The sequence below is a fragment of the Scyliorhinus canicula genome, chromosome 18 (assembly GCF_902713615.1).
Source record: "Scyliorhinus canicula chromosome 18, sScyCan1.1, whole genome shotgun sequence".
Lineage (NCBI taxonomy): Eukaryota > Metazoa > Chordata > Chondrichthyes > Carcharhiniformes > Scyliorhinidae > Scyliorhinus > Scyliorhinus canicula.
Genome location: NC_052163.1, coordinates 131,501,746 through 131,515,300, shown reverse-complemented (window position 1 = coordinate 131,515,300; position 13,555 = coordinate 131,501,746). Strand labels below are relative to the sequence as shown.

Here is a 13,555-nt window from a genome sequence, read left to right as displayed (position 1 = left end):
AATGCATTTGCTTGTTGAGAGGCTCGGGCGAATGAGTTTGAAGTAACGTGGTGTCACCGGAGTCACCAGTACTCTCACTGTGATTGTCGAGTGCCCCTGAACACACTAGCTGAGGTATGTCATGTTGGCACATCTGGTATGGGAAGTGGGATGCCGTCGTCACTTGTCACACATACAGTGGGTATAGCCTCAGTAACTTCTTGTTGTTCACTTGAGCTGGGTAGACTGTCAGAGTCTTATTCTAGTTCACTGGAGCGTGGTAGACTGTCATAGTCTTCTTGCTGTGCACTTGAGCATGGCAGACTGTCATAGTCTTGCTGTTGTTCACTTGAGCGTGGCAGACTTGCATCGTCTGCTGCTGGTTGCTCAGAGGAGGTTGCTAGGCCTTGATGGTCTTGTTCATGCAAAGATTGCGCTTTGGAGTCTTGCGTTGCTTCTATCGTGGAGGCTGTCCATGAGCTCGCTGTGGAGTCTTTCATCGCTTTCTGTGTGGAGGCTGGGACCCTTCGTGGTGCGTGGATCACTCCCTGTCTCTTGGTTTCAGGTCGCAGCATAATCCTGCACTCACGAGTCGGGATGTCATATATGCTGGGCTGAGGATTCCCCAATCCGAAGAACTCGTCGTCGGGATGTTCAATGTACAACACGTCTAGTTGCGGTTTGGATTTGGTACTGGGATAGCCACCTCCCAAGGTGAATTCTTCATCTGAGTCGTTGTCTTCCAAGACCATATCATCACGTTTTGTGTCAGAGCTGGCATTGGGCTCGCGATGTCCAAAGAAGAATTCATGGTCTGAGTCATAGTCTTCAAGGACTGTATCATTTCTTTAGGCGGTGCTAACTGCTTGTTGCAGGGTTCTGCGGAGGTTACTTTCAGCTACTGGTTGAATTTCAGGCATTGTGCTGTCGTTCCAGTTGAAAGAATCAGGTTTTATGGTTTTAAATTTATTTTTTCGTGTTTTGGGACATTTCCCCTTTAAATGGGCATGGTCCGGTTCCTCTGACGTCAGAAAGCGTGTGATGTAGGTCGTAGGAAGCGATTGCGCATGCACAGATCGCTGTTCCTTTACTTGGGGCCTTTTTCTCAACTGCGCATGTGCGGCTCCTTTTCCAAGATGGCCACCAATCAAAACTGCAGATTTCTTCAATGGAAAGCCTACCTTCGCCTCGTGGTGAGTTTTGGCGCCTCTTTTACTGTTTTTTTTGTATGTTCCTCGCAGAATTCTTGGAATTTGTCCAGAACTGCCTGGAAGTCGCTCTCCTTTTGCCCCTTTGAGTATTTGAAGGTGTGGAAGATTTTAGCAGCTTCTGGACCCTCGATGGTAAGTAGAAACTTTATTTTCTCTGCATCCGCCACGCCATCTCGGTCGGACGCTACCAGGTAGATCTTGAATCTCTGCCTGAACCAACGCCAGTTTTCACGGAGATTGCCTTGGTACCTGAGCTGCTGTGGAACCGGAATCTTGAACATCATCTTGCCTGGCTGCTGTTGCTGGTTGTCACTGTTTGCTGAGTTGTAACTATATGGATTTAAACAGTCCACTCCTGGGTACCATGTTTTGTTATGCTCTTGGCGTAGCATAAGCTGCTTCCTTGATGTGCACTCTGACAAAGGAAGGTTCAGACTTGGAGATAGCTTTAACACATTCATTAAATTGTTAACAATTCTCCTACTTGGATTCGACTCTCCTGTTAATCCTGCTATAGCTACTCAGACTGACGAACCAGTCTGCTACAATCCACGTGGTGGGTGTGATGTGTTTCAAATCAACCTTGTGTACTCACTGAGAGTCTCCACTGGAAAGAGGAAGATCATGTGTGCTGTGTCCTTTATATATGGGTTGGTGAAATGCCCCCCTGTGGTAGTGTCACCTCTGTGTGTATCGTGAATGCCCACTGATCGTGTCCTATCTTACTGGCCTATTGGTTGAATGTCTCATGATGTCTCTGGTGCTCCCTCTAGTCTAGTCTATGTGTATTTACATTAACCCCTTGTGTATTTACAGTGATGCATATCACCACAGGTCCCACTTGCAGATTGACTGAAGGTGTACTGCAAAGCCCTCACCCATTCTGAATTTACTCCTTGCCCATTGTCAAATGAAATTATCCAGCAAGAATGGGAGAACTCGGTTGGAAAAGAATCAGATTAAATTGGGCCGAGGTTAATCTCATGAAAGATTGTGAATCAGGCCTACTCAAAATCTCGAAGAAACATGCCACTGTCTTCAACGGGAGGCACAAAGGATATTTCAGCAAAGTTAAAGATAAAGGAAGGAAGGCTGAAATGCTTAAAGGCTAGGTCTGTGCTTTACGCAATCAGACCCAAAGTAGAGGCGGAATTAGAATAGCTGGTCAGAACAGGAGTCCTTGAACCCGTTAACGTGAGTGAGTGGGCTATGCTGATCAAATTCACAATGAAATAAAGATGCTTCTGTTACGCATTTGCGACGATTTTAAAGTCACTATTAATCCTGTACAGTGCGCAGAGCAGTCCCCTCTACCCCCGATTGATGACATTTTTCACTGGGTTAGCTGGAGACCAACATTGCAGTACAACGTCAATCAAGCAAATCTTCAAATTAATGTGGGTCAGAATTCACAATAGTTATTGATGATTGTGACTCAAAAAGGGTGATTTCGATACAAAAGATTACCATTTGGCATAATTTCAGGGCCAGCATTGTTCCAACGGGCTGTGGACTAAATCTTAAATGAATTAGTCCAGTGTTACCTGGATGTCATCGTGGTTACTGGGAAAAATGAGGAAGAACATCTCCACAACCTAGATTCCATACTCCAGAGATTAGAAAATGATAGATTAAGAATCCAAAAAGGCAAATGTGAATTTTCCCAATCTTCAATTAAATATCTGGGTCATGTCATCGACGCCAAGGGACTGCATAATTCGTCTTTGAAAGCTGACACACCTGCACCTCAAAATGTCAACCAACTTTGATCTTCCTAAGGTTTACTAAATTAGTACGGAAGGTTTATCCCTAATCTGGCAACTATTAGGAGAGAGCTCACCTGATGAAGGAGCTGTGCTCCAAAAGCTAGTGATTCCAAATAAACCTGTTGGACTTTAACCTGGTGCTGTAAGACTTCTTACTGTGCCCACCCCAGTCCAACACCGACATCTCCACATCATATTAGTTTAAACCCTCCCCAATTGTTCCTTGGTGTTTCTCAACTCTACCCATACATCTTCCACGTTGTCAGAGCTAATATCCCCCCTCTCTATTGCGTTAATCTCCTCTTTAACCAACACTGCCATGCCAACCACCTTTTCCTTTTTGTCTGTCCTTCCTAAACAGTGAATATCCCAGGATGTTCAATTCCCATCCCTGGTCACCCTGCAGCCATGTTTCGGCAATCCCAATTATATCATACTCGTTTACGTCTATTTGTGCAATTCATCCGCAATATTTCAAATGCCCAGCGCGTTAAGGCACAAAACCTTTAAGCTTGTCTAGTACCCAATATTTTTCCACTGTGGCCCTGTTTGAATCTGGCTCTTAGTTTCTCTGCCTATCACTTTTCTTATTCGCCTATTGGTCTTTTGTTTTGTCCTTGTTTCCTCCTCCTCTGACTTCCTGCAAAGGATTCCCATACCCCTGCCATTTTAGTTTAAACCCTCCCCAACCACTCCAGCCAATACTCCCCCTAGAACATCAGTCCCAGAACTGCCGAGGTGTAACCTGCCCAGTTTGTACAGGTCCCACCCTCCCCCAGAACTGGTCCAAACTCCCCACGAATCTGAAACCCTCCCCCTCACAATCTCTTCAGCCACGTATTCATCCGATATATCCTGCTATTTCTACTCTGACTAGCACGTGGTACTGGTAGTAATCCTGAGATCACTACCTTTGAGATCTGACTTCTCAACTTTCGTTAAAGGTAACCAGAGAACATGGTTCATTGTCTAGACGTTTGAGTCAATTCCTGCTCATGTGATCCAGGCACGCTGATGGTTAAACGTCAACTACGCACAGTATCTAATTTGCCCAAACCACCCAAAACAAAATAAACTGTCGAGAAAAAGCAGCAGGATCAAGTCATATGGCGGGAGAACAAGGTCAAACATCGTGTTTTTCATCAGGGTGAAGCAGCTTTGGCAAGAAATTATGCCACGAGTGAAAAGTGGATTTCTGTCACCATTTTAGCACAGACAGGACTGGTCTCCGACACCATACAAATTCCGGATGATGTAATATGGAGAACACATGTCACCAAAAGTTGATCCACAAGAACCAATCCGCCAGAGGCAGAATCCAAATCTAGCTGTACCAAGAGACCACCTGGACATTCCCAAGAACCCGACACCAACTGAACCAAGTGGGGCGAAACAGAACGTCAACTGCGAATCATACACCGAGTCAACCACAGGTCACTGCGTCAACTCCGGTTAAGATAACCGCTGATGACACATACACCAAGCCAATGACACCAGATGTTGCAGCAAGTATCAAAAAAGCAGATGGCTGAGGATCGCAGACAGCCACACAGAATAGGACAGCCTCCAGAACGTTTGACGTATTGACTGTTGTTGATGATTGATTGTTCATGTTGCTAATTGATAGTCAATGTTATAGTGCTTATTGTGTCAGGAACCTCGATTTAAAAGGGGAGGAAATGTTGTGTATTCTGTGGTTTTAGCGTTTCTTCACAAGCAGCCTTGCAGCTGAACAGGGGCACTTTAACAATGTTTGTGTGACGTCATTGGCCGTTTGCACAGGCAAACAGGCAGTCTAACATTAGTGTTAACATCTTCTAAATAAAGCTCTGTTTAGGTTGAACCTTCAATGCCTGCAGACTCCATCTTGAATCCAGCACAATATCCACCCGATACATCATTACTTCACTACTTTCAAGTAATTTAACATGCAGATAGCTCTTTGCAAACAGAAAGCAATCAGAATTTTCTATTAATCAGATCTTTAGGCTTTGCACATGGAAAGTCAGGGGAAAGGCAACCCCTCCTCGGCCTCTGATTTATCACGCTGCCTTTTCATCCAGCTAAATACTGAAAAGACAGGAATCATTGTCTTCTGACCTGCCACAAATTTCACTGCATAGCTGCCAACTCCATCACACTCTCTAGCCACTGGCTGAGGCTAAACTAAACTGTTCGCAACTTGGGATCCTATTTAACCCAGAACTCAGCTTCCGACCCCATTTCTTCTCAGTCACAAAAATCGCCTGTTTTTATCTCAATAATATTCATAGAATCACAACAGTGCACGAGGCCATTCAGCCCATCAAGTCTCCATCGACCATCTGAAAGAGCAACGTACCTCTGCCTCTCTCCCGCCCTATACCCGTAACTCCACTTAACCTGCACCTTCCTGGACACCAAGGGCAATTTTATCATGGCAAATCCACCCAAGATTCCAGTCTTAGGATGCTCCTTCAAATCTCCACCAAGTATCATGGAATCATAGAATTTACAGTGCAGAAGGAGGGCATTCGGCCCATCAGGTCTGCACTGGCCCTTGGAAAGAGCACCCTACTTAAGCTCACACCTCCACTCTATCCCCGTAACCCAGTAACTCCATCTAAATCTTTTTGGACATTAAGGGCTATTTAACATGGCCAATCCATTCAACCTGTACGTCTTTCGGGACTTGTGGGAGGAAACCGGAGCACCCGGGGAAACCCACGCAGACATGGGGAGAACGTGCAGATTCTGCACAGACAGTGACTCAAGTGGGAATCAAACCTGGGACCCTGGAGCTGTGAAGCAACAGTGCCAACCACTGTGCTACCATACAGCCCAAAACCATGTTACAAACGCCATATTAAAGTAAATTAACATTGTAATTTTTCAAAAAACAGAATCTCAGAGGGTATTGTAACACATTATGGATAAATTCTAACTTTGCTTTCAAGTATTGTGTTGGTTCAGTTCCTTATTGGATCATTTGTGTTTTGTATATTAATTGTAATTGAACATAATCAAACAGTTTCAGCACTTGGCAGATATTTGCTGTCCTATACTGTTTTTTATTAGACTGGTAAATAATTGGTGGGAATCCCTGATGACCTTGTGTGTATTATATATCGCCATTAGAAGAATTGTGTATTTTGAAAATATTATTCCAAACATGGTACGGTAAGGACACATCACACATTGGAACTGATAAGAGAAGAGAGAGAATGTCAAGAATAGTATTTTAGGAGTTGTTATTTTATATTTTCTCTAAACACTGGTGACAATGGATTCCTTGCGTAACCAACTATTACCCTGTAATAAAAGGTGGAGGAAACAATACAAGAGCTCAAGGGTTACTTGGAGCGGATGCCTAAAAGTCTACCACCAACTGCCAGATAATTGAAAACCATGTTTACAGGGAAAGTCAGATTGAAATCAGGGAAACATTAACATAGAACATAGAACAGTACAGCACAGAACAGGCCCTTCGGCCCTCAATGTTGTGCCGAGCCATGATCACCCTACTCAAACCCACGTATCCACCCTATACCCGTAACCCAACAACCCCCCCTTAACCTTACTTTTTATTAGGACACTACGGGCAATTTAGCATGGCCAATCCACCTAACCCGCACATCTTTGGACTGTGGGAGGAAACCGGAGCACCCGGAGGAAACCCACGCACACAGGGGGAGGACGTGCAGACTCCACACAGACAGTGACCCAGCCGGGAATCGAACCTGGGACCCTGGAGCTGTGAAGCATTTATGCTAACCACCATGCTACCCTGCTGCCCAAATTAGGGGCTTTAGTAATCAAAGGTGGTAAATTTATGGTTGTAATGAACACAGACCAGATAAGAACTCAGATGAAATGCAATCCTGGAGGCAATACATGAATATTTGAAAGGAGAATTCTTTAGGTTGCAGGGGGTAATTATCCTAGAAAAACACCAGGGATGAAATCAGAATAAACTGACAAGAATGGAAAGGGAAGTCATGGAAAATATTAATAGGCAGATGGACACACAATTCTAAAATGGACAGGCAAGGCACTTGATTGGAAGAACTAGAGTCAAACAGAGGAAATTCATGGGTTTTAAGTTTTCCTCCCAAAAGAATTTTGCCAGCAACCAATATTGCGATTGAGATACATCTGATCAATCATTCCTTCACAACCTTTAGCACACAGATGAGTATTTCCCCCAAACAGAAAGCAATTATATTCTATTAATCAGATCTTTAGGCTGTGCTCATGCAAAGTCAGGGGAAACCAAACCTCTCCTCTGCCTCCGATTTATCATGCTGCCTTTTCACCCAAACTAATATGGAGAAGACAAAAGTCGTCGTCTTCTGTTCCCACCACAAAATCCACTGCCTAGCTTCTGACTGGAGATCGGGCGCTTTCAGAGTGGTATGGCCGCAGGCTCCTAGCTGCTGATGCGAGGGCAGTTACTCTGGGTTCATATATTTTCCTTCTCAAAAACAGTAAATACAAACCATTGGACAAAACCAAATGTTCAAAAACAAAAATCAACATTTTTTTTAAAACAAAAATATCTAAGGTACTAATTTTGCAACTTATTACTATACAAAAGACAGGCATTTCCAAACAACTGACTCCATTACGAAACAATTGTACACGCACTCATTTCCTACCTGCATTTCCTAGCTGTTTGTAGAATCTGTACTCCAAATGAAGTTGTGGAGCCCTGGATTTTATAGGTTCCTAGGAAACGTGCAAAATAAATAATAGTGCTACCGTTTGAATTTGTTAAATGTAACAGTTTTCAAGTTTATTCAAGTGACAAAGGATTACTTGGGCGGCACAGTGGTTAGCACTGCTGCCTCAGCTCCAGGACCTTGGTTCAATTCCAGCCTCGGGTTACTGCCTGAATGGAGACTGCACGTTCTCCCCGTGTCTGTGGGGGTTTCCTGCGGGTACTCCAGTTTCCTCCCACAGTCCAAAGATGTGCAGGTTAAATGGACTGGCCATGCTAAATTGCCCTTAGTGTCCAAAAGGTTAGGTAGAGTTACTGGGATAGAGTGGAGGATTGGGCTTAAGTGAGGTGCTCTTTCCAAGGGCCGGTGCAGACTCGATGGGCTGAATGGCTTCCTTCTGCACTGTTGATTCTATGGAAAATTAAAAGCTTGCATTTCCCTAGCAGGTCAAATTGGCTTGATGTCAAACTTCAATCAGCAACGACTGGTGATGGAACAGTCATGTTTCTCCCTTTTATATCTTCCAGTAGAAAGACTTTTTTTTCTAAAATGCAAATAAATGCTGGAAATGGTCTGCGGCAATGGGAAAAGCCAACTGATTTAACAGCAAGAGAACAGCATGTTTGTTCTCAGTGCTAATTAAAAATGTTATATATGTTATATATTGAAATGAAATGAAAATCGCTTATTGTCACGAGTAGGCTTCAATGAAGTTACTGTGAAAAGCCCCTAGTCGCCACATTCCGGCACCTGTTCGGGGAGGCTGGTACGGGAATCGAACCGTGCTGCTGGCCTGCCTTGGTCTGCTTTAAAAGCCAGCTATTTAGCTCAGTGAGCTAAACCAGCATTAGCAATAAGTGAACCTGTTAATTATCAAAATATACAATATGCCCTACCAGAATGCTATGAATCAGTGACATAACAGGTCTAACTTCAAGTGATTATGGAATTAATTGCTGAGCAACACTCCAATAGGCATTAGTTCTGACTGGAGAGCTGAACTCTCCGGTGCACTGAAAGTTGTTTTGGAGGCCTCAGGTTGCTATTCAAAATGGGGTCCCGATCTTTTTTCTGCACTGGTGAGTTCCGGCGAGCGATGCTCCCCACTGTAAAAAACGGGGCTGTGTGTGTCATCGGCCACGCGTTCCCCATTCAGGCCCCTTATTCAACCCGGGTCGCGTTGAATAGTCACGTGTTTCTCAGCACTGCAAGTGCCAGGAAACATACGGCTAAATGCGCTCGCTCGGGTCTATGTTCCCTAGAATCGCGCCCTTTGTCTCTATGACTCTATTAACTGCCCTGAGCTGCCACAGATGGAAGCTACACTTAGTAGTTTCATGATGACTGTTTACATAGTGTGGTACCAGAATCATGAGGCTACACTAGAGGAGTGGTAGATTCCCTCCCCTCAAGTACAAATGGCTAGGTTTGGAGATAGCTGGCATCAAAAAGAAACTCAAATTAACAGATTTAATGACTTCAGCTCACAACATATCACAGGTTGATTTGAACTCAGGATCACTAGATTGCAAGTCCACTACCAGGACCAGTCTACTAGAATCATAGAATTTACAGTGCAGAAGGAGGCCATTCGGCCCATCAAGTCTGCACCAGCCTTTGGAAAGAGCACCCTACTTAAGCCCCCACCTCCACCCTATCCCCGTAACCCCACCTGACCTGCACATCATATTCAGTCTACTACATTTTCAGTCCTGAACAAGGTGCATAATTTCCAAATTTTTCAAGTGCATCATCCTACAAAATTAAAGGTGAGCAGATTTAAAGCATTGGCAAGTTTTAGAAATACCTGCACATCATATTCCGAAAAACACAACTTGATTACATGTATTGCTCAGAATATAGTTTTACTGCTTTGTAGAATAATACCAGTTCCTTCCAATGGTGAAAAATGAGAGGAGCAAAATGCTCCAAGGTATTATAAAATTAACTTTAAAATCAAGAATAATCCTGGAGTGTTTTCGAAAACTCAGATGACAACATTAAATTGAAAGTATAAGTATGGTTCATCAGCATCATCCAAATTTGAAAGTACATCACCGGCTGCTGCTGAATCATTTAGGTTGAACTGTTCATTTTTTAAAACAGGTCAAATCTGTGGGAAAGTTTAATTTTTTTGGCACTGGAACATACAAATTATCAATTCATGCTTTCTTATCTGTAGTAATCATTGGTTTTACTTCACTGTGAGCTAAGAATATTAGTTCAGTACACATTAAACACTGGGTCATGGATTTTTAGCCTTTCTTTTCATTCATTCACTTGGCATTAATATAGGTATGCAACTTCTCAGCATTTGTTCAAATCAAAATAGTATTAACATTCACTTCCAAAATCACCAGTTGATGGATTTAGGGTAATTGCTTCTATTTATAACGACTGCTACTATTTATAACTATTGCTGCTATTTCTAAGTATTGCTGTCTTAATGTGTGTATTATACCCAGAATGTATGGAAAATAAATACAACTTACCAGTTTAATGGCCACATATTCATTTGTGTACAAATTCTTTCCTGGATGAAACAGATGAACAGCACAATAAGTTTAAAAGAAAAGATGATAATTGAACAGCAATGCATTAGTGCTATTAATTCAGATTGACATGTAAATTCCTTTGTAATAATGCTTTAATTGTAGAAAAACATACAAGTCAAATGATGGGCTGGAGTCTGGGATAGGTAGAACAGTTTTCTTCAGTGTAATTCAACAAAAATTAACCAGACCAGTTCAAAAGATTGAGGAATTTTAAACACAAATTATATTCCATGCAAATTGAGTTTCCACAATTATATACAACCAGTGTAAAAAACATTGTCCACAAAACTGGTCACGCTCTCAAATCTAATTTATCATCATTGTGAATTTCCACTAATTGCACCTGTTTGAGGCTATTTAAGACTCGTAATTTCAAGCTTTTTTTTCAGGTACGAGGATAACACTAAACGCATTGAAAACATTTAAATAATGGTCCATATTTTACCGTGACAGTCCTCAGTGTTCAAAGTTATTACTCTGTGAAACTGACAGTAACTGCTGCTGTCAAAATATGTACAGTTAAAACCAGGAATCTGTAAATTGTATTGATTTCCCCACCTCTCCACAGGGTGCACTATTAAAATACTCACATATGGGAATCTATTAAAATTACCAAATTAACATAAACATCCACTTTTTAACATCACTTATTTAAAAGTTGCACTTCAATGTATGATGTGTACTGGATTTTTAAGTGCGCCAAGTCAGAATTACAGATTAATGAGTCCTCTGCCTTAAAGCTAAATTTATGCTTGTGTAATGTTTAATTTCACAATTCCATGAATGTTTGTTCACATTGCAGCTTCTACACTAGTCCCACACGTATGGACCAGTCTTCATTTCAATATCTGTGAAATTAAATAAATGAATGAGAAAACCTGCTTGCTGCTTTTTGGTCTGCTGAATGTGAGAATTCTTTCATGTAACTGGCTGCTTTGCCTATTTGAAATCATTATCACTTCACCCAGACGTCTCCTTTAGGAGGTGCCAGAATGAAACTGATGTCAATAAAAATAAATAAATAAACAAATAAATAAATAAATATCCTTTATTTCAATGCTCCTACGGGTTCTGCCATTTACTGTATAATTCACAGCATTGACCTTCCAAAATGCATCACCTCACATTTGTCAGGATTGAACTGCATCTGTCATTTATCTGCCCAACTCTCCAGTCGATCAATATTCTGTGACAGTCCCCTTCACTATCTGCAACTCCACCTATCTTAGTGTCATCTGCAAACTTGCTAATCAGACCATCTACATTTTCCTCCAGATTATTTATATATATTACAAATGAGTGGTCCCAGCATGGATCCCTGTGGAACACCACTAGTTACAGATCTCCATTCTGAAATGTTCTCTTCCACTGTTACTCTCTGTCTCTTGTTGCCAAGCCGGGTCTTTATCCATCCAGCTCGCACACCCCGAAACCCATGAGACTTTATCTTTCGTACCAGTCTGCCATGAGGCACCTTGTCAAAAGCCTTACTAAAGTCCATGTAGACGACATCCCTCATCAATTAATTTTGTCAACTCCTCAAAAATCACGATCAAGTTGGTAAGACATGACCTTTCCTGCACAAAACTATGTTGCCTATCACTAATAAATCCATTCGCTTCCAAATGTGAATAAATCAGGTCCCTCAGTATCTTCTCCAACAGCTTCCCCACCACGAACATCAGGCTCACCGGCCTATAATTATCCCTGCTTCCCTTCTTAAACAAAGGGACAACATTGGCTATTCTCCAGTCCTCTGGAACCTCGCCTGTGGTCAAAGATGATGTAAAGATATCTGTTAAGGCCCCAGTTATTTCCTCTCTTGCCTCCCATAGTAACCTGGGACATATCCCACCCAGCCCAGGGGACTTGTCTACCTTAATGCATTTTAAGATACTGAGCTGTACTTTTCTTTGTTCTTTGATATCGAACACATCCTCCTTCATTATGCTGACATGTCCTAGAGTATTCACACACCCGGAAACCTCACCATCCGTCATGTCCTTCTCTGTGGTGAATACCGATGCAAAGTACTCATTAAGGATCTCACACAGTTTCTATGACTCCATGCATAACATCCTCCTTTGTCCTCGAGTGGGCCCACTCTTTCCCTAGCTACCCTTGACCCTGTTTGCCAATGACATTTCACGGCCTCTTTCAGCCCTCAACTCCCCGTTTGAGTTTATTCTTACTTTCCCTATATTCTTCAAAGATTTTGTCTGGTTTTACTTACCTAGACCTTATCCATGCTTCCTTTTTCTTTTTGACTAGTCTCTCAATTTCCTCTGTCAGCCATGATTCCCGAATCCTGCTATTTCAATTCTGCATTTTCGCAGGGACAGGCCTGTCCTGCACTCTAATCAACTGGTCTCTAAAAGAAAACAGCCACTCCCAATCCACATTCTCAAGCTCGTGCCGAATTCTGTTGTAGTTAGCTTTCCCCCAATTTAGCACCCTCACCCGAGGACCACTCTTGTCCTTATCCGTGAGTATTCGAAAACGTATGGAATTATGATCACTATTCTCCAAATATTCCCCTACTGAAACTTTGGTCACCTGGCCAGGCTCATTCTCCAATACTAGGCCCAGTAAGGCCCCCTCTCTGGTTGGACTATCAACATATTGCTTCAAAAAGCCCTCTTGGATACATCTAACAAATTGCTCGCCATTGGAACCTCTGGTACTAAGGGAGTCCCAGTCAACATGGGGGGAATTAAACTCACCAAGCACAACAACCCTGCTATTTTCACATCTTTCCAGAATCTCACTACATATCTGTTCCTCTGCATCCTGCTGGCTGTTGGGAGGCCTACAGTACAACCTGAACATTGTGATTACACCCTTCCTATTCATGAACTTTACCTATAATGAAATGAAATGAAAATCGCTTATCGTCACGAGTAGGCTTCAATGAAGTTACTGTGAAAAGCCCCTAGTCGCCACATTCCGGCGCCTGTCCGGGGAGGCTGGTACGGGAATCGAACCGTGCTGCTGGCCTGCTTGGTGTGCTTTTTAAAAGCCAGCGATTTAGCTGTGTGAGCTAAACCAGCCCCTATAATGCCTGACTGCAGGATCCCTCCAAGATATCCTCTCTCATCACAGCTGTGATATGTTCCCTAACCAGGGCTGCAACTCCCCCACCTTTTCTGCTACCCCCTCCGTCTCATTTAAAACATCGATATCCCGGAACGTTAAGCTGCCAGTCCTGACCCTCCTTTACCCATGTCTCCGTAATAGCAACAATATCATAATTCCCAACATTAATCCAAGCTCTACGTTGATCCGTCTTACTGGTTATATTTCTTGTGTTGAAGCAAGCACACTTTAAACCTCCAGACCCACTG

General features: G+C 42.8%; 1 protein-coding gene across 2 annotated transcripts in view; it reads right to left on the bottom strand.

Annotated features, from left to right (window-relative positions):
• LOC119952965 (casein kinase I-like) overlaps window positions 1-13,555 on the bottom strand; it is a 144,184-nt gene that overhangs the window by 65,434 nt on the left and 65,195 nt on the right. The window contains exons 3-4 of one of the 2 annotated variants that reach the window (XM_038776610.1): window positions 10,149-10,189; window positions 7,594-7,663 (exon numbers count right to left, since the gene is read on the bottom strand). In XM_038776610.1, the coding sequence (XP_038632538.1) occupies window positions 7,594-7,663; window positions 10,149-10,189 (111 nt within the window). Of the gene's footprint in view, window positions 1-7,593; window positions 7,664-10,148; window positions 10,190-13,555 lie in introns of those variants that run through there. The other variant, XM_038776609.1, reaches the window with a different exon arrangement.